General features: G+C 53.2%; 1 protein-coding gene across 3 annotated transcripts in view; it reads right to left on the reverse strand.

The window, feature by feature from the left end:
- PBX1 (PBX homeobox 1) overlaps positions 1-21,525 on the reverse strand; it is a 253,995-nt gene that overhangs the window by 59,655 nt on the left and 172,815 nt on the right. For all 3 annotated transcript variants that reach the window (XM_019660681.1, XM_019660679.1, XM_019660680.1), the window contains exon 2: positions 4,032-4,276. In XM_019660681.1, coding sequence (XP_019516226.1) covers positions 4,032-4,276 — 245 coding nt within the window. The remainder of the gene's footprint in view (positions 1-4,031; positions 4,277-21,525) is intronic.

Genomic DNA, 21,525 nt, shown 5'->3' on the forward strand with positions numbered 1-21,525 from the left:
GACGAGATCCAGTCAGCCGTTTGCTCTCCGCTAAAAAGATGACCCTATAGACACAAGCTCTGCAGCGTAAGCTTCTTGCCTCCCTAACTCCCCACTTTCTACAAAAAAGGGAGGGAGATGAAACTGCGCAGTGAGTTGGCTGGAACTCTAGGGGGCGGCGGGGTGGAGGGTTAGGGTGCAGCAAGCATCCTAAGAGGCTCTCTGCACCGCTGCCTGGTGGGCCCATGGGGGATGCAGGTGCTGTCAAGTGCGCAGGCTCCCCCCTGGGAAGCTCAGTGCTGGGCTAACAATAATGCACTTCATCCTGGTGGATAAAAATCCCCGCACTACCTGATGTTATCCAGGGCTTCCCATCGGGGCCTCTGGGCTCTGCCCTAGACAGACAGGGCGGCCCTCCACGCACCACTCAGGTGGGACAGGGCAGCTGCAGACCAGCTGCTCAGGAACCGCCGACGGCGCACCAGCGCGCCCAGCCCGCCTCGGAGGGGTGGATCGCCGTGACCCAGATTTCTGCAGGACCTCAGCAGCCCGTGCGTCCTCCTCAGTGTCCCTGCCGAGGCTGGGTGTGAGGAGCTGGGGTCACAGCTGTTAATAAATGGAACCCTCCCGGGCTGAAGCCTTCTGTGACAGAGAGGACTGCTGTGACAGTCATGAAGACTGTCCCTCCCCGCAGCCCCACTCCAGCAGCCCCCAGAGAGCAGAGGGGCTTCTGAAAGGATAGGTCCCAGGTTCCAGCGCGAGGGCGCTCCTGGGAGCAGCAAACTGAGGAAAAGCCTCTTGGAAAGCCTTGTGCGAGGCCTTGCGTCCCCGCTTACTTACACCCGCACGTGGCTTCTCCCTTAATCCTTCCAGGGAGGTGTGGTGCCAACGTCACCCACGGGTGGAACTGGGACGTGGGGCCTGAGCTGTGACTGGCCTCACCGAGCCCAGCGCAGTGTGGGGACACCCTGGGCGTGCCCGGCAGCATGATTTGCAAAAGCTGAGGAAGCCGCCAAAGCTGCATGAGCAGCCTCTTCAAACAGCACTGGCGCTAACATTCAGGTTGCCGCCATCGCGGTTCCATCTATTAGGACACGCCAGCTCTTATCTCCTTAGCTACCAGGGGGATTGGCTGAAAAGTGTTTTCCCAGCCCCATTTAACGACGAAAACAATCTCCTCCCTTTCTTTCTAATCGAAGTCTCGAAAAGCCTTCTTTATTTAATAACCTCGGGGTGAAGCAAGGGCTGATTCAGGTAGTTTCTGTTTTGGGGGGATTTTTTGGAGCGGTGGGGTGAGGGGGGGGGCGATGGCAGCTCATTACTGCAGAGCTAATGGATCGCCCCGTTATCCGTCACCACCACACTGAGAAGAAGACAAAACAGACCAACACAACAAAAGCTACTACTACATGGTCAAGTTCACCGTTTCATCCAGACACTATGAAAATAGACAGTAACGTGTTTCCTTTACTGAGGTTTCCTAGTTTTAAAAAACAAGGCGCCACGAGGAGTGGTTACAGGAAAATGAAGAAGCTATGTCTCTCAGACGTACGAGCTAGAAGGTTAACGGCATAACTTCCTACAGTCTGCTATTTACTATCATTAACAACACTACCAACATTAATACATGATCGAGCACCCAGAGCGTGTCAGGCAGTGCTCACTGCTCACCTGGAAAACGCCCACATAAATAGGAAGTGAGTTTGTAGCGCTTTTTGAGAATAACCCTTACGGACGGCTACTACTGCCACACTTACGTCATTTGCTCTGGGAGGCTGGAGCTTGTGCTGATGTTCCCAGTTCCCAGCACCCTTCCTGTTTAGAATAGGTAGGTATCCATGAGACATTTCTGAAGGACACGATCTTATCACCAGTCTCGCTTAGGCACCAGCGATCTGGTCCTTGGAGGTAGCAGAGGACACGCTGGTCCCCTCCGTGTGTACAGAAGGGTGCGCTGTGCCCGTGTTAAGTGGAGCCAGGCATCGTTCCGGGCAGAGCCCTCGGGCTATGGGTCCAGGGCACGCTCCGTCCCACACTGGAGGTGCAAGCCAGACACCTCACCTAGTCGCCTTACCTCCATCCCCTCACCGTTACGGAAATGGAGATGAGGGCAGCGCCTGTCCTGGGTGCCCAGCCACATAAGTGCCTGGAGGAATGAGACAATTATGTGGACAAAAGTGTCTGCCTCATTTTGGATGGGGACAGAGGAGTGACAAGGGGCTTCAATCAAGAAAACGGGCAGGTCTTCTACGTTGTTGGAGCCTGAGCTAAGAGTAGAGCCAAGTTTCAACACCTTCCAGCCTGGCATCCATTCCAGTTAGGGGCTTAGTGGGGAAGCCACCGTCCGGGCTCTTCTGTGCCCCTGGAGCTTGGCGCGAGTTACCCTGGGTGACAAACCTAGGCAGATGGCTATGCCAGAGACCAGGCTTAGGGTGAAGGTGGAGGGGGGGAGCCCATGAGGCCCGCTGGAGACCTCGGTAGGAGATGTGCCCGTCCCTCCTGCCACGTTATCCTCTGGGTTAGGGCAGACTCTGGACTCCAGCATGATGGGCCAGGTGGGGGACCCTCTCGTGGACCAGCCAGCTCTCTGAGCTCAGCATCTCCTGGGCTCTGAGGAAACGTCTACATGAGCCAACACTGTGGCAAGAACGTTTGCTCTTTCCCAAGGTGAGGGGCGATGGCACACAGGTTCTTGACATGAGGCTGGACGGCTTTCGCGTTCCTCCCGTCGGCCCTCCCAACGCCTGTCGGACGGCTGGATTTCAGCACGGTTGGCTTCACGCTTCACAGCAATTTTTTTTTTCTCTCGTAAAAGAAGGGACCTTGTAGAAATCCATTTCAAAGGTAGACAGGAGTACAATAATGAAATTTTCTCACTTTAAATTTTAAAATGCCCATTTCTATTTTAAAATTTAAATTTCTATTAAGTTTGCATTTGCCTTCTGCCTAGAGAGTCATAAGTGCATGTGGAGAGTCTTCTACCATTTGCTTTTTCCCCTCTTCATTCGTGACTCTTAAAAAAGAAACCCAGAAACCTAACAATTTGATGAAAGTAAGTCAACTGTGGAACTTGCACCCAAGGAGGTGACAACAAACATATTTGTCAACTAAATGATGGCAGGAAGGCTGATATTAAGAGATTCCTAAAAAAGCAATTTTCATGCTCGCCCGAGGAAGCCATATTGGCTCGTGTGTGTGTGTGTGTGTGTGTGTGTAGGAAGAAGGAGAGGGTCTCGCGTGGAGAGGAGCTCTCTTATAATCAGAACACCTCACACTTATAAACTGCTTTGTAATTTAAGGACTTTCTTATCCTTTCCTTCATATGACTTGTACAGCCCTGTGGTATCCTTAACTCCAAATTGTAGCTTTTGCCATAAGCCACCAGCTTTCAGGGCAGCAGGTGTGGAACGCTGGGTCCCCCAGACTATCAGTAGGGTGTCAGGACTGGAATCCAGCTTTGCCCGACTCCAGGGGTCCCCCGAGACCCTCTGCTCATTTCCTAGAGGGAGGTCTGTACCACATTGCATATCGCGTTCTATAAAAAGGAGAATGTGGTGGGTCTCAGCTGACTGCATCTGGGTGGAGCTGGGGACTTCAAGGCCAAGTCCTATCCTTGTATCCTCTCCCACAGGATTCCAGGAGCACCGGGAAGATGAGGAATCCCCCCAAATAAGAGCAAACAAGGACCAGGAAACCCACCGACTCCAGGTGGGTTGGGTGGTGACCGCTTATGGCCTCTCGCCCTGACCAGCCCGGCTGCACGCCACGGGCAGGTCGGCCTGGGTTCCAGGCACTGCGTGTCCCTCCTTTTGACCACGAATGCTACCTGACGTTGCCACATAAAACGTAAACAGCTTTCACGCCTTGATGTCCGGTTTGCCTGGGTTTTCACAGTGGACACCACAAACGCGTGGCCCCAGCTCCACGAGCGGCTCTGTGTGAGGCGCACAGGCTGGACACGCGGAGGCCAGTGCCGGAGCGGCCACCCGGCGCTGCGAGCCCCCAGCCCTGCATCCTCCATCCTCCCCGAAAGGGCCGGTGGCCGCGGGTACCTGCTCATATTTCTCCAGCTCCGTGTGATAGATCTGTCTGATCTGGGACAGTTTGGCTCTGTAGTCGGAATGCTCCACCGAGTTGTCCGAGCCCGCCCCGCCGGACGCAGCTGCCGCCGCGGCCGCCGCCGCCGAGCCGCCGCCCTTCTCGGGCCCGGCTACGCCCTCTGCCAGCAGCATGTTGTCCAGGCGCATCAGCTGGGGGTCGGTGGGCTCCTCTTCCTGGGCGCCCCGGATACTCAAAACTGCAGGAAGACAAGCGGAGGTAAGGGGCGTTAATAGGGACCCGTCCACAAAGCTAAAACTAAAACAGTCCATCGTGTCATCTGCCTGAAAAGTCACAAAATTATTGTCTACGTGGCATATGAGGAATGGGTGAGGGGCTGCAAAGAGAGAAAGGCGGGCGGTGAGGGCAGAGATGTGCTTTTTTCCCCAAAATGAATTACACTCCGCTGCTACGGGGCCCCTCGAATTGTCAAACTCAAGGAGGCAGGAAGCAGACAAGCAGGGCCAGGGCTGGGGAGGGGACGCGGGTTCCCTGGGGACACGGGTTCCTCTGGGGAGGTGAAGAGTCCCCGAGAAGGTGGTGGCGGCGGCTGCACAACCGTGTGAATGTCCTTAATACCACTGAGCCGCGCACTTAAAAACAGCTAAACTGGTAGACTCTGTTATGTATATTTCACCACAATAAAGGGAAGTCCAAAAGTACCCAAAATTAATTATAACAGAATATAATTTTAGCTTTCATCCCAAAACTGCCAAATTTGAACTCAAGGAAAAGCATTTCCTTCTTCAAATGTAATTTTAGATTTCTGTGAGTTTGTGGTCTTACACTCCGGCATTGTGATAGTTACCAGCCTACACTGTCATTTCAAAAAAAACCCGCCATAAAATAAATCACTCATCGAAGCCCAGGCTAGTTCTCAGCGGCCACATCTTTGCAGAAACGGAACTTGAAAAGAATTTCCAATTTAAAAAAATCAAAAAAAATTTGGGTAGCAGAGAAAAGGAGGGACGTAGTAAAGGGGCAGAGACGAAGTCCGTGTCCCCTCACACTTTGGGGCAGGCAGGGGCCCCGTGGCCCCGTGGAGAGAGGCGCTCTGAGCAGTGGCAGCCAAGGGCTGTTTCAGGGTGGGGGTGTCTGGGGAGCCCCCCGGGGCGGGTGCCGGTTCCTGTGCAGGAAGGCAGCCCCCTGAGGTTGTGACAGGCGCAGGCAGCACCTGGGGCCCAGTCAGCTCACCTGCCTACCAAACTCGGTCAGTTACGGGGGCAGTGAGAAAGGAAAGAGCTAGGTGTCCAGTGACCGCAGTGCTGGTCCCAGTTCCTCCCGGGACTGGGTGGGTGACCCTGGGCACGCGACGGCCATGACTACCCGGTATTTACCCCCGAGAATATCTCCCTCGCCAGCCCTCTCCGTCTCACCCACACCCACGCCTCACTTCTTCTTTTCAACAAGCCGTGGGAAGCACAAACCATCCACACCTGCCTAGTTAATATTGTTCTTTGTCTCGACACTGAACTGGTTTTAAATAAAATAAGAATAGAAATGTCTAAGGCCGGAAAAGGACGTGGCCAGGGTGCCCGTGAGCCCCGTCCTCCCGCCATGGAGGTGCCGGGGGCGACACGGAATGGGAAGCCCTCGTCTACACGGGCTCTTCTGACCCTCAGGTATGAAGCGTCCATTTAGCTGGAGGAAAGCAACCCCATAGTAAAATGTTAGCATTTCACTTAGATGTTATCATTTTATGACTCCTATAAACGAATACTTTGTAAAAAGACATTAGGATCCACTGAAAGTTAACATAACTGGTTTCTATATGTGGACCATAAGAAATTGGTATGATAAAATACAGTGCACCGTTCCATAAATGTTGGCTGCTCAAATCATTATGAAAATAAAACACATCAGCATGTGTGCCAGAACCAAGAAAAAAAATTGCACATATAGGAACAAGAGAAACCTCCATCTCCCACTGTTTTACCCAGAAGGTTCGGTTCTGATGGTCTTGGGCTGTGCACGTACGTGGGGGCAGGCACAGATGGACCAACACACAGCACTGCACACACACATGTGTGCACCCCTATAAATCTGGGGCTCTGCTATGGGAACTGCTCAGCAAGTCAGTTACAGAAAAACCCCACCAACATTCACTAAACAAATGAAAAGGGTGACACGTCTAAGCAGGACCGATGCCACCGATTTACTGCTTGGAGCCAGCACTCTGGTGACTAGGAGACAAAATGATTATTTAAAAGCCCCTTTTTATCTCTGTGGCACCATGCAGCACTCAAATGAGCCTTTCGCCAGGACACCAGAGATGCTAACGCTCATCCTCCCAGATCCAATTTCCACCGCGCTCTTACCTAATCCAGCAGCTATCACATGCGATCAGGTTCCCGGCCCTGACGGGCGCCCTGCCCCCGCCCTCACCTCCCTGCTCCCCGGCCCAACAGCTGTGACTGCAGCGGCTGTGAGGGCAAGTCCCCTTTCATAGTCAGGTCTGTGCTACCAGAAGCATTATTAAGTGCAGTGGGTTCGGTGTCCTCAGAGGGGCCCACAACAAAAGATTTAACACTTTTGATAGTAATTCTTAGAAGAGTTTTCTCCTCACAAATCCACCCCCTCATGTAAGAGACCAGTCAAGGCAGGGGGCTGATCTATAGAAATTGTCACATGACCTTCAACAAACATATGATGTCACATCCAGCTTGCTGCCATCACTGGCCCTGGGGTTAATTCTTTGAGAAGACATCCAAGATAGCAGCACTGCCACAGCAGCGGGGGAGCTGCTCTCACAGTAACGTCTCTCGCCGTTCTTTCTTCTTCTTCACACAAGGAGAAAAACACACCAAACCTGAAGGCACATTCAAGGTCCTTGGCGGAAGGGCTGGCGCAGCGGTTTTGTCCTTGCCAGGGCAGTGACAGGGGTCCCGAGCAGCTCCTGACAAGGCCCGCTAGAGGGCACTGTGTCTTCACGGAGGACGGACCCTGGGAGGCCGCGCCTGGATTCACTCCCACAGGTGGGGCAGGTGGCGGGGATGGGCTGTCTTCAGATGTGGACAGCAGTCCAGGGACCCAGAGCTGGGCTGGTGGACAGAGATGACAGACCTAGAGACGGCCAGCTAACAGAGGTGTCCTGGAATCGGCCAGAGGCGGCCTCCCGGGTGGGTGCCCTCACATCGCGGGGCCAGTCTCTCTGCTGGACACGAAGGCACAAAGCTTAACCTCCACGCAGGACGTCCCACTGTCCCTGAGCTTGTGTTCATGACACGCGGCCAGGAGAAGGGTTGGGAGGTGGCGCTCTCACGGCCTCACCTCCGTGTCCCCATCGGTCAGAACATTGGACAGAAGTCTGGGCCAGAAATTCCTTTTTAGGAATACGAGTAGAGCAAAGGGCTTGCCTCCTGAAATACCAGTTACCCTGTGACTTGATCATGAAGTACGTGCACACACTGAGTTGCATCACCTTATAAAAGGTGAAGTCATGTTCCAAACACACACAGAGGGCAACTGGAGACTGCAAAGGCGACACACCGGGACACAGCCAACACTGGCCTCAAGGTCTCTACCTCAGACACTTCATCCTCGACCACAACGGAGGATTTCTGGCTTGCTCACAAATGGTAGTGCGGTGGGCGTGAAGTCAATTCTCTGTGTGTGCGAATGCACATGGACGTACGTACACACACACACACACACACACACACACACACACACACACACACACACACACACACACACACACACACACACACACACACACACACACACAGTCTTGGTGCACAGGTCATGACTAAGGAGACTACGACAACCAGATATGAGACAGGGAAGGAAGGGAGTTCTTACTGACGTCTTAATTTCTTGAAATTCCTCCGAATACAAAGGGGCCCAATGAGGAATGCTGGGGTCACTAAACACATTACTGACCGAGCGCCTACAAGGTGCCAGGAGTGAGGTGGGTGCTGGGACGCCCACGGCTGATGCTCCGAGCTCGAGTCCCTCTTACACTTGACACCAACTGCCCTGAGGCTGGTGGTGGACGCAGGAAGTAGCCAGCATAGGTGGCCGGCAACCAAAAGATCCCCAAAGGCACACACACCCCTCCTTTTTCTTCCTCCAGTTTCTTTCATTTCCCACGAGCACAATTACGTCACCAGCCAGAGACTTGTCCCCTCACGCTAAGAAATAACTATGACATAATTTGATCCTTCTAAACTAAAGGGGGTACATTTCAGTCTTACCATTAGCAGCCTGAAGCTTAAGGCAGCGTGTCCTCATGTTCTTCACCCCTACTTCTCAACCCCCTCATTTGGTGGATGGAAAAGCTTCTTTTATGGGTGTTTTTTTTTCAAAGAGTTTGCCCATCAATCAAATGGGAATGATTAATAATTCCACTTCCTGAAGTTTACAAATCAGCACTTTTGACAGCTACCGGTCCGAGCTTCTGCCGGGCACAGGGAACCCAGTTACCCTGAGCTGAGACCTTCCAGCTCCCGGTGGGGGACCCTGGAGCTGTAGCTGGCCTGGGGCAGCCTTGTCAGAGGAGAAGTCCAAGTTCGTGGAACCTCCATGGAAAACCGCCCTTGGACTCTCAGGGATGCTAAGGGACCCACAGGTTCAGGGCCTGTCAGAGCAGAGCCAGGGGATCAGCTATGAGGACACGTGTCTTTCAGCCCTTTCAACTCACTTCTGGGCAGGTTAAGCAGGTAGAACAAGCTAGGGACTTGTAGGCTTTAGTCCGTCAACAGCAAGTTTTGAAGTTCAAGTGTGTCACCCCACAAGCACGTGTTGACGCCTTCCTCTGGTGCCAGGCGCGGGGCGGGGTCTCCTCATAAAATGTGGTCCTGCCCAGGGCTGATGGGTGACAGACCACCCCTGTGCGTTTAGCCAGCAGCTGCAGTGTGCTGGGCTTTGTGTGAGGCCTTAGGGCAGGCGTTTAAGTGGGGTTTTTGGTTTCCGTCTTTGGGTATTCTACACAGGATCACACCGACTCTTCCTGGGGTCCATTTTTCTGGGCTGGGCTTCAGCGTCTCTGCTCATGGGCATTCTCCACGTCTCCGGAGATGCTCGGGCACGGATCCCTTTGACACATCCCTGCTTGGCACACTGGGCCTCTGTGGGCCAGCTGACAGAGGAGGCTCATGGGCCGGGCCGCAGGCTGCACCTCCCGGGACGGGCACGGGCTGCAGGGCGAGGAGCTCTGTGCCTTATTAGCTCAAGCTTGCTGTGCTGCTCGGGAACCCCTGTGCCTAAGGGGGAGCTGTGGAAGGTGGCAGGAGGTGTGACTTCACACCAACTTGGCCAGCTTGCCATGTCCAGAGTGGGGAGGACCAACGCAAGGGGTGTGTGGCCTGGACCGTACGTGGTAACCCATGAGGCAAGTCCTGGTTTCCTGCCAACCTGTCCACAAAAAGCAGGAGAAATGTGAAACTACAGGTCGGCAGCTGGCTGTGCAGCCCCTAGAGATGGAAGCTTCTCCACGATAGGAGTTTCTCAAGGAAGTGACGGAAGAGAAAGCAGAGACAGTCTCAGTACCCGCTTGTGCGAAGATGAAAACATCATGGCTCAGTCTCAGGTAGGCGCCCCGCATGCTGGCCACTTCCCTGCCACAGGTAGTTCACAAGAGACTTCCTCTCCCGTCATATTTTAATAAGCAACCCCCCACCCCCCGCCAGGTGTAAGTTTGGGCCTAGGGCTCTCCTGCTAGCTCCACAGCATGGCACAAAGCAAGAGCCCTGGGATGGAGCTGGGGTCCAGACTCCCCCTACGTGACCTTGCCGTCCTATGTTCAGTCTCCTGACCATCCAACAGTCGATAATATCAACCACACCATCGCTCGTGTTAGGGAGTAAATCAGGTCATTTTGATCAAATCACACGTCAGTGCTTGGTAACTGGTAGGTTTTCAATTGTTGGTTAAACCTAAATCAATCCCATTGATAAAGATCCCTTTGGGAAGACTAAGAAAGCAAGATAGATTTACAGTTCAGAGTTTTGTTTCTGTGTGTCAGGGACCAGCAACACGGAAGGAGCCGGAATCAGTGGGCGAGTGTGCCAACACACACACACAGGCTCTCCGACCGTACGGGTGTGCTTCCAACACGCTGCTCCTGATGTCCTCCCAGGCCAGGAAACCCACCCTCGGTCAACAGTCTTGAAGTGTCTCCTCTTCTCCTCTTTCTCCCCTCTGTCCTTCCCTGCTACTCTTCCCCCAGAGCACATGAGTCCCACTTCTGCTGGCGTCTGAGGTGCCTTCTCTTGACACACAGCCCCGACTTGAGTGATCCTGAGAGAAAGCATCCAAGTCCATCCAACCTGGCACTGCTCACCCGGGAAGACGCCGTCCTGGAAGGCGGAAAGACCCTTCTGGGAACCACTTAGCTCCGGAGCAATCTCACCTGGTGTCAGACAAGCTTGCCTGGAACTCATCTCTAATGGCTGCTTTCAAATTTCCATTAAAAAATAAATAAATTATAACCAGAAGAGAGTCCAGACTCGATTCAAATCAAGGTCTGAGGAAGCGTGTTTCGGTTTCAACTTCTGGGTGGGATTCAGAACTCTCGGGGGTCCTCCGCTGCCAGGGCTCAGAGAAACCCCACATCAAAATATTAAAGCAGCTGGATGCTGCTATATCTGTTTCATGGCTGGCCTCACCTTCTTGACATCATCCCAATGCGTTAGGACTGAAATGCCTTTCCAGCTCCAGGTGATGAGCGGGCTTTTCTTGCCCGTTACTTACAAACTCAGTCGGAGCAGAACTAATTTTTTCCCCCAACCTTCCAAACAATTCCATCAGAACTCAGTTTGAAATAAAGAGCATTTGTGTTCCCATGAGAATCGTTCAGTTTTTGAAAGCCACAGAATGACTCAAAGACAGGGATCCTAACACCATGTGCTAATGACCTTGAAGGGTCCCCATGGAAGACATTGATAATTTAGTGTTAACTGGGTCCATAATTATTTCCAATTCCAAAATCACAGAAGACAAATACTACCACTAATAGTACACCTTCACCCTGATGGATGGAAATGTACAACTCTGCTGGATAAGCCCCATGGACCGAGGTGTGCAGACCAAGGACAGACAGCGGAAGACATCACAGATGGCAAACAGCAAATTCCAGCCAGGTTCAGACATGGGTCTAGAACCAAGAGCTGCAATAATCTAGTTCACGCCATCTTTTCTGCCTCTTTGACTTGGTCCTTCTATTTCTCTCTCCATTAGAACCATAATTCCTTTCAGTCTATAAGAGGATGGAAAGTCGAATGTGGGAGAGAAAAAGGACATGTGTTTTTTCTTCTTGAACAAGTCAAGAGAAAATGACTCACTCGATCCCATATCGGCCAAGACCATTGACAACAACAGGATCATTTTAGGTACATGTGCATTTTAACTCTGCTAATATTGATGTTGATATGTGAGATATGATAGAGCATGTGTGTCTCTCCTGCATGGGACCTGGGAGAGGGGACGCCTGAGAAAGGGCCTGGCAGAGAGTGTTGATGAAGGAAAAGGTTTATCTGCTAGTTTCTTCCAACACATCCCTCTCTGTAGACTAACAGAGGCCTGACTTCAGGTGAGTTCATAACCACCGGGAGGAAAGACACTTTTCCGCTTCCCTTGCAGCTAGATGTGGTCACAGCTCTTGTGACAAAATTCTGGTCAGTGATAGATGAGTGGAAGTAGGATATAACAGTCCTAGAAATGTCCCTCAAAAGAAGAATGCCTTTCTTGCCCCCTTCCCCTTTTCTTCTGCTAGCTGGAACATGAATATAATGATTGGGGCTCTAGCATCCACTCTGGACCATGAGTTGGCCTGGGTATGGAAGCCACACTAGACAGAGAAAACAGAAAGAAGTTCTCATACCCTAGAGACCAGCCCAGATGGTTGCCTTTGGACTATATGAAAGTAAGAGAGAAATGAACTTGTATTTTGTTTAAGCCAAGTTATTTTGCAGGGTTTTGAGGGGTTTTGTTTTGTTTGTTTTTGGAACCTTAGCCAATCCAAGCTAATATAAGCTGTGGAAGGAAGGAAGGAAGGAAGGAAGGAAGGAAGGAAGGAAGGAAGGAAGGAGGGAGGGAGGGAAGGAGGGAGGGAAGAAGGGAGGGGAAAAAGAAAGAAGAAAGAAAACTCTAGAAGGCAGAGTGATTTCACGTTGGTTAGTGTTACAGAGGAAATTAGAAGGAGGCAGATTTAATAACTGAAGGCAAGCACAGAAAAACCTGAGTAGCCACTGGGGAGGTTTTCTTCCTGCAAAAAGAGAAGGTTCGGAGCAGCCAGAAAGATCCTTGATCATTGCAGGGGCCTCTCTCGGGTGCCGCCCAGGCGATCAGAAGAGGTGGGAGAAGATCCAAGACGTCTGGGGTGAGGGAGCAGGGGAAGGAAAGGCCTCCTGCTCAGGGTGCTGGGTGGCCCGGAGGGGAGCAGCCTGGACCTAGAAAGACAGGGGTGGGTGGCGTGGGGTGACTGTACATGGAAACCAGCCAATAGCAGTCTGCTGCCTCTGTGAGGAGGTAGGGAGTGAAGACAGGACTGGGTCTTGACCGGAGGAGGGCTACAGTATAACCCTGCAGCAAATGCAAGAGCAGGAGCAATCTGTGAGAATGGCCTATAAACAAGTCACTTAGATTGTGCAACCTGCCCGCCTAGATACAGCTTGTACTGGGACGTTTCCCTACACTACAGTGAAATAATCTTTGTGCTCTAACCAGCCCACTGAACTTGTCAGCTTCAGAGAATTAGAAGAGGGGCATAGGAGGAGGAGAGAGAGATCCCAACACAGCCTCCAGAGGAGATGTCACCCCCACTCGCTTTGGTGGTAGCAGAAAAATTCACGGCTGAAGGATGCTGGGCCTATTTGTGGGCACCCCGGGCCCATTTCAAAACACATGCCAATTGGCTTGCCTTTTTCCATGACCACCAACAATACCTGTGATCCCAGCCAGTCACCTCACAAATGCACACAAGGTCACCAGGCTCCTTCAGGGACAGCATGTGGGTTATCTATCATCACCACGTGTTACCAAAAGACCCCGCAAGCCCAGCCTCGCTGCTGATGGGTCACCAGTGCCGTCCTGAGACACAGGAGCGGCAGAACCACAGGAAGACAGGCTGCAGGAAAAGCAGGGGGCTTTGGCTGCCTCTGCAGACTCTCTGAGCAGCCTCTGGGTGCGCTAAACCTTGGACAGCAGGGAAGATTGGGTGGTGGGACAGGTAGCTTACGGCATCCAGGTTCTCATCCTGGGCAAGACCTGCAAGCTCAGACATGCTGGGGGTGGGGGAGTTTGAGACCATGAGCTCCATTGCAAAGCGAGCTTGCGGTCTTCAATATCCCAGGCTCTGGGTACAAGAGAAACATCTCCTGGGGACCAGGGATGGCCTTGGCTTGATGTCTTCAGGGAGGCGTGTCACTTCTGCTTTGGGGAGGGACCCATGGAGCCATCTCGGCCATCTTTCCCGTCTCAGCGCCTGTGTCTCTCCTTGGGGACTGAGATTCAGAGTGGCTCTGAGCTCCGGGGCTGTCGTTCACGGCGTCTCCTCCCCTCCTTCCAACAGGGTCCAAGGGGCTGAAATCTTGACTGCATAAACGCCCGGCAGTCACATGGGCTTAACTTTCCTTGAACTTGAGCGCGAGCATTCAAATCCCATCCTGAGCCAGGCTTCTCAAATGCCGATTCAAGTTTCCAGGGGACATTTTAAAGGAGAAGTGGATTTCAAGTAAATGATTGCAACTTATCGAAAATAATGTGCTACTTAGCGTCTGCGGCAGCCATTCTGGCAGGCGGCGAGGGGACGCGGTGCTGCTCCAGATGGGAGCGATTAGGCTCGGAGTTTCAGCCGGGCTTGCTGTCGTTTCTGTTGCCTTCACTCGCTTTGACATTGTGGCAGAATCAGGGAGTCAGGGGGAGAAGGGAGAAGGGCTCCCGGCCTGTTTCTTCTCTCTGTGCACTGAAGCCCCACAGAGAACTCTCACAGGAGGCACCCGCCCCCTGTAAGGACGGACGGTGGTCATCATGGCTCTGTCATCAAAAAGCGTTTAGCACCACAAGGCGCTGGCTAAATGCATCAGCAATTGACAGAGAGACAGATGACAAGCCATCTTAATTTTCCTTGAAAGACCTGCCTCCCAGAGGCTGGGCCTATTACCCAGGGTTCTTACTAGATTTATCTGAAGAGGTGTCCTGTTTTCTCCTGCATTCAGTAAGCAACATGTTTCCGACCCATGTAATGTCTGCTTTCAAGTCTGCGCGGCCTGGAAGCCCCGCTCCTGGTCCACAGCCGGACATTCACGTGGCCCTTCTCAGCCCCTTGGTGACGGCGGTCCTTCCCTGGGCCGCACTGGGCCTCATGGGAGAGCTCCTGGCGAAGCCGTGTCTATTCTGATGAGGACACTGAGGCACAGGGTGCTGAGTGCCCAGCAAGGGTCCCATCAGACGGAGGGGTCATGCCGGCTGTGACGCCTCTGCAGGGGCTGCCACGCTCTGGGTTGACAGACACGGTCATCTTAGAAGCCAGAGCTGCTTTGCCCTTCCCAGTGGCACCCTGTCTGACTCTGCCAGACTGGCCACGTCCACTTCTGTCTAGCGAGAGCCCTACAGCTCAGTTACAGCACAAATCTCTCCGCTTGCACAAAGGGGTGCTGACCTGCACAACCTCAACTCATGGCCGTCCAGCCAAGGACCAGGCTGGTGCTGAGTCCACAAACGTACCCTGAGAATCGGCTCTCTCTACTCTCTGCTGGACCCGCCATTTCCGTCGGGGACACTTGAGCAGAAATAAGAGAGGTTTGCTGCATCATGGATGGCAGAGAAGCACGGGCTAATAATATAAACAGACGAGGATAATGGAATATTAGCATGGGCTGAAATACACAGATGCAGTGGGAGAACTGCAGGAGCGATGATGTTTTCTCGTGCGAGAATTAAACTTGACAAAAACATCTGCCAAAAATCTGCTCATTTGCTCTTATTCTCACCGGACATCCTGGGGTGTTATGAACCCCTTTATTAGCTGAGGGAACGGATGCACAGGAGAGACAGAGTCCCTCCCCCCCGGAGCACACGTAGTTGTGTGGCTGACTTGCTTCAGGGCCCTCCTATATCTCCACACCTCCAATCTCAGCAAGGCTGGCAGCAAGCGAGGGCCAGTGCCAGGGCCGACCAGGACACGGGGCCCAAATTAGCAGCTGGCCACATCCATAGGCTGGAGGCCACTGTGAATTCTGACGCTGTCTTTCACAGAATTTCATCTCTGCTCCCCCGAAGTTCTCCAAACCAAGAAAAAACAGCACAAAACACAAACAGGTGACTTTCTCAGCATTGGCGCCCTCTACCTTAGTCTGTCTTAAAAATTGACCTAAAAATCCCATAGCAAACCATCAGAAATTGCAGTTGTACAAACACTTATTTTTTTTTTAAGCCGAATTGGTCTTTACTTCTTGTGAAGTTCAAGATACTGTGTCTGGTAATGAACAGCCCTTACTTTTAAGGTTCTACCTCACATGGTAGGAGACACCCTACAGTTTTGGGCTTGGTTCCCAATTTGCAAACCAGGACTGTGGAGCCACCTCTCTGGCCTGAGATGCTCCCAAAAATGACACTTTGGGCTCCTAGAAAAGTGAGAGGTGCTTTGAGGTCCTCCAGTGAAATAAGGGCCTAGCGCTCGTATCAAGATGGCTGAATGTATAAATAATATATATTCCTTTTCCTAAAAAAAAAGTTACAGAATCATCTCAGCCTATCCTCCTCCTGATTGTCTCGAACACACAATGGAACCATGTCAACGTTAGAAAACAAACCAGCTCAAGTGTAAGACCTTGTCAACCAATGCAGATCATGTTTGTGCAGTTCTGATCCGTCTTGTAGAGACAGTTCCAGGGGACTGACCTTGGTGTGAACCTAAAGGTTCAGGTGTAGACCCCAAACCTCCAGGCATATAGACCTAGAGATTTCTCCTTCAGGCAAACACCCACAAATGCTGGTCTTCAAGCTCAGGACGGTGACAACACGCGGGAGGTCAGTTGTCCTGCCTTCTGTGACAAGGATGTAAAGAAAAATGAACAGACTAAAAAGCAGGGGGCTTCTTAACTCCCCACTGCCGTGCTGCTATTAGTACAGTTCTGTGACTGGGGGGACCCTTGATTCTCAAAAGACGCCCATCCCATCGGTGCTCGTGTCTGGTGGGAAGATGCTGCCAGTTCCGCGCCGAGGCCGGAGTCTCGGGGGTGCAGCGTTACTATTCACGTCTCGACTCTAAAATGCCCTGAGATTATTTCAAAGACGCTGAGGTGAATGTCCAGGTGTGGTGTTCCCAGACGCCTATGCTTCTGACAGCTGGGCGTCTTCCCACCGCATGGGTGGAAGGGAAGGGGCACATTCGGTGCCCCCATCACCCATGGGGCAGTGGGCGCTCACACAATGCACAGCCCCGGATCCAGTGTAGACACCCCGTCTCCACGTCCAGCTCGGATGTAGAAGCTCGATCCACACACACAACGATGGGCAGATTTATAATCTCACAGATTTACCATCTCATATTTGAAGACGAGAACGTTAGTCATCACACATCCACGAAACTTCCCACCACTCGGGCTGGGCTTCCGACCTTGCAGTCCCTTCTCAGAGCTCTATTTTCAGGTGCAACTCTCTGTGCAGTGCTTCTGGACTTTCCTTAGGAGCATACACCCATTTAGGTTCAGAAGGAAAAGAAGTCTCCCTGAGGGCACAATTCATCTGTTTGGAGGATATGCTGCTCTTAGGAGACATGGTTCCCTTGGAAAGACAGAGGGAAGGAGGCTTTAAGGAAAGAAAAGGGACCAGAAAAGGGACGTGGGGTAGCGAAAAAGCAGAACAGCAGAGAAAACCCCTCTGCAGACGGTTGTGGATCATGGAGCACTACACAGACTAGCTGTTCAGCGACAAGGACAGCACGGCGGCCCTTCCTCCTGAATCCCACGTTGCCATAGCCCTCCTACCACGCTACCTGGCTTTGCAGTGTTGGTCCTGTCTTCAGCTGGCCATGCCCTTTACATGCAAGGAACAGCCATGTCCCTGGAGCCCGGGGTCTCTGCTTCATGGGAAGAAAAGCAGGGAAGGGGACACTGAGGAGCCTATGTGGTGCGCTGTGACAGACACCTAACAACGTCCACTTTCACTCACTCTCAGGCAGACCCCTTCCTTATGAAATAGCTTAATTAGTTTACTCATTTATTCCATCAAAACCATCATTTCTGGATAAGATATGTCCTGGAGGGCACTTTAATAAAAGGGACAATGCCTGCCCTAAGGAACAGGTGGAAAGCAGACAAATAAACAGATCGTGACGACACAGTGCATGGCGGACGTGTGCTCACCAACAAGCCCCCACTTGTGATATTATCACAACGAAGCACGACTTCCTTACTTCACCAAAGGCCACCACTGGTCAAATACACAAACTAATGCCAACATCCGCGGGCGCAGACGTGGCCCAGGCCAGCTGTGCATCTGGGGACAGGGCGTCCACGGTGTCCTGAAGAGCCCTGGGCTGCAGCCAGCATGCCAATGTCGCGTGGCCGGTGGTTGGACAGCAAGGAGTCTGCCCGTGGCACCCGAGCCACAGGCTGTCCCCAGGCTGGAGATGGGCCAGAGAGAGGGGCAGGGTGGCTCCGAGGCTTCGTCGCTTTGAGGAAACCTCTCTGACTGTGAATAAGCACTTGAATGGTGTCTGCAGGCCTTGTGGCCTGTGGCTGCCGAATGCGTCACACTCTACTCGGTCCCACCGTCTTCCTCCCTCGGCTGGCCCTCGACAGCACATAACACACCTAATGGGACGTGCACGGCCCGGGCCCGGGCCCGACCTGATCCCTGACCCTCCTGGGGGCAAAAGTCTCCGGCTGTGAGAATCCCACCGGCTCCTTCCATTAACAGAGGAGGAAGGTCAATATTTAGCCGGTGGTGCAGAGGTTGAGAGGCCAGCAGCTGAGAGCGAGACTCCACTTCTCGGCGCGCCCGGGTCCGAGGGGAAGCCGGCTGGGCCTGACCCCCGAGCGGGCGTACCCAATGCCGTGGGACACGGGCTCCCAGCAGCAATCATTCCCCCAGTAAACAACTCTGGCGAGGTCTGAAGCACACAGGAGACTGTAATCAGCTTATCTAATAGAACAGGCCTCTCTCCTAACGCAGAGGGGATTAGCAGGCTTGAATTACAGCCGTGAAGTGTAATCAAGCCCCGACCGACACTGGCACAGGGCACTGTACACGCCTGCTGGGCTGGGGGTGGTACCTACAGGGAGGAACGGGAAATGCCTGTGATGGTAACGACGCGGGGAGATAGCACCGGCGGGATGAACGGGAAATGCGAGGATTATGGGACAGAAATCAAATGGGAGCCCAGAGCCTTCTTGCGGCCTTGGCCTCTGCAAAGTCGTGATGCTGCCACATCCCAGCAGGTTTCTCAAGCCCGTTAAAAACATCCCACCCCTCAGGCACGACCAGGGTGCCATCCTCCCTCAACTGGCTCTAGCGGTGATTTCTCTACCCACGGCCTGGTGGATGCAACGCAGAAGACACAGAGAACTTGGAAACCACAAAGGACTTTGTGCCCGGCCTTGGAAATCCAAGGAAATAGCTCCAAGAACCCACCCTCACCTCGCAGATGCCACCCCACAGCAGAGAGGAGCTGCTTCTTCTGTGTCCCAGATGGAGGCCTGTCATGTCTCTCAAGAGTCCAGCCTTTAATGACCTGCTGGTGACATAATCTCTACTCGGAAAATTCCACGAGAGGCGACACCGTGACTCCTCTATCTTGCTTAAAAGGAAAAGCCATTTTAGGCTTATTCTCTTGTCCTGCCATTTCTCTGTGACGAACGCAGCATTCTCGTCCCAGCTCCCCTCTCTGTAAAGTGATCCAACAATTCATCAGCCTTCTCTTCTAAAGAAGAAGCCATCGCGGACCCGTTTGGAACCGCTCACCTGTTTTGCCATCTATCCTTTTCCCCTGTTCGTGTTTCCAAGGTGGAGAGAACGTTGAGGCAACTGCCTCCACAATCACGGGGACACTAGAACCGCGGCCCAGGCTTCCCCGGGTCCAGCTCCTCTGATCTGGACGCAGGCCTCCCAGGCCCCGGCCCCACACTGGCCTCCAGCCCAACGTCAGCTCAACCAGTTCTTTCCGACACACTTAGCAGATGTCCCAAGGTGCCATCAGGATCCTCTCTCGAGGTAACCCAAGGCGAGGAGGGAGCCATGATCGGCAAGGTGTGGGGTGTCGCTAAGGGCTCTGAAAGGAGGTCCCTGGGCCACCCTTCCTACCCCTCACTGTCTTATTCCTTAAGACATACCCCCCCCAAAGCACTCCCCACACTTCATCACAGCATGTGGGGGACCCTACAGCGGAGATCTGGGCCTCCATGGTCTCTGACAGGAAATCCTGAGGCCCAAACTGTCAGACTCGTCAACAACTGACAAGTGTGTAAAACTAATTTTCATAGCAACTGACGAGACTACAGTGTAACCTAATATGCGTAAGACACACAGTGTGTCCGCAGGCTCCGTACACGCGATGTTGGGCGGAGGGAGTCACCCAGTCCCGTCTCGGGGTACAATCCCCCCGCCAGGAGTGGGAGTAAGAGACAGGTTCACACGGACAAGGGCTGTGTGTGATGACCAGATGAGAGCTGCGTCGGGCGGAAGAGTTCCGGTCGCCGAGTGACATGCTGCTGACAGGCCCTGAGACACCTCAGGACTCGTTCCGAAGTGCAGCCAAAATAACCCTGGGATCCCACCCTGTGCCACCAACACACAGACGTTGAGAGCCAGTGCTCCCAGGCGGACGGAGCCACCAAATGCAGGAGGGAGCCAAGCTCCGGCGAGCATTTTCTTGGTGATGAGTTAAGCGGATCTGACCTGGCCTCGGTTGCGACAGGCAAGGCCCAGCTTAGGGCCGGAGCATGGTCATCTCGGAGAAATCAGACACCGAGCACGAAACACCTCCCCTGTGACGGGCCAGCGTGTGCCCAGCGGCTGCCTCAACGCTAAGCACCACCAGCTCTGCTCAGCCACTCCCAGGTCATCACGCGGGCTGCCCAACTGGCCTTTCAAACCTCATTCCAGCATCTCATTTCATTCTGATACCTCCACCCCAAAGGTGTGCAGGGCTGCCACCCTGCCCGCCCTGCGCCAGCCCACCTGAGGGAGGACAGGCAGGGGCGGGGAGCGGCAGGGCTGCTGGGGGGCCGTGCTCCAAGCCACAGTCCGCTTTCTATTATCATTTTCCAAACTGATGTGTGTTCCTGCTGACAACAGTCCCTCACTGCACCCGAGGGACTTAGCAGCACCTGCAGAGCGGGACCCCGCCTTTTCTTTCCGGACCCGCCATGGGTTTCCCAGACACCGCACAGCCCGCTTAAATTCCTTTTCCTAGCTGCCATCTTAGGCAGCCCCACCAAACAAGCACACTTTCAGAGCGGCGTGTCAGACGGGGTACAAGGTGTGGCATCCGGGGCTAGGATTTAAAACGTGGGAAAGGATTTTGAACCATGTGTCCCTTTAAATAAAGACTTTTCAAAAATCATAAAGGGTGGTGCTGAACCCCCGTGTGCAATGGCGGGGAGTCTTGGTATAAACTCCACCCCGCACAATCAGCAGGCGCTGCGGGCATGTCCGCCCTTCATGTCCTCTCTGTCGCTAAAATGGACCTGGGAACTGCCCTTCAGGTGAGAGTGATCAGGTGCTGTCACGATGTCAGACAGCGCTGCCTGAGTTCTGGGGACAGTGGGGGTTTTCTGTTCCAGGACCCAAACTTGAATTCAGCTTGCTCCCTTTGCTGGGAGCTCCGAGCTCTGCACTCCACTCTCCCTGCCTGCTGCCCGCCCAGCCCACCCCCCCAACCCACCAGGCTGGGGTGCCCCATCTGAGCTCCCAGGCAGGCCTGGCAGAGGCACATGGGTAATTTTTCCTTTCAGCTCTAATGGCTGCTATTAACCATGCCTTGCCCTGCCCTGCTGAGGGCTCAACTTTCAGCTTTTTCTCTGCCTGCCTATGAGTCACACTGTGTCACATGAGCTGTGTTTAACAGAGGTGTAATAAATGCCGGAGAAGAAATATTACCCAAAATAAAAAAGAGTTTGTCCCCGTGTGGCCAGGATCCCACGACTCACAATATTCCTTTCAGCTTCCAGCACAATTTCCATTTGCATTCTTTTTTTTTTTTTTTAAGGGTCCCTTGGGGCTTCAAACTAGCTGTTTAAGAGAAAAGGCAGAAAGGCTGTAGCAGTTGTCAAGTGCAGGGAGGTCTATGTTCCAGACAGACAAACGCCCTGTACAGACGACAAACAGACAAGAGCCCTCTGGGCACAGGGGCCAGGGGCAGGTAGACCAGAAAGCCGGTTACTGAATGTCTGTCTTTGTGAAAGGCTGCCGGCCTCTGCTGTGGTTCAGACGTCAGCTCTGGGTACCAGGCCGCAGAGATGGAGGAAGGGCTGGACACCACCACTCCCGCCAAGATGCACGCGT

This window comes from Hipposideros armiger, unplaced genomic scaffold (assembly GCF_001890085.2).
Source record: "Hipposideros armiger isolate ML-2016 unplaced genomic scaffold, ASM189008v1 scaffold_324, whole genome shotgun sequence".
NCBI lineage: Eukaryota > Metazoa > Chordata > Mammalia > Chiroptera > Hipposideridae > Hipposideros > Hipposideros armiger.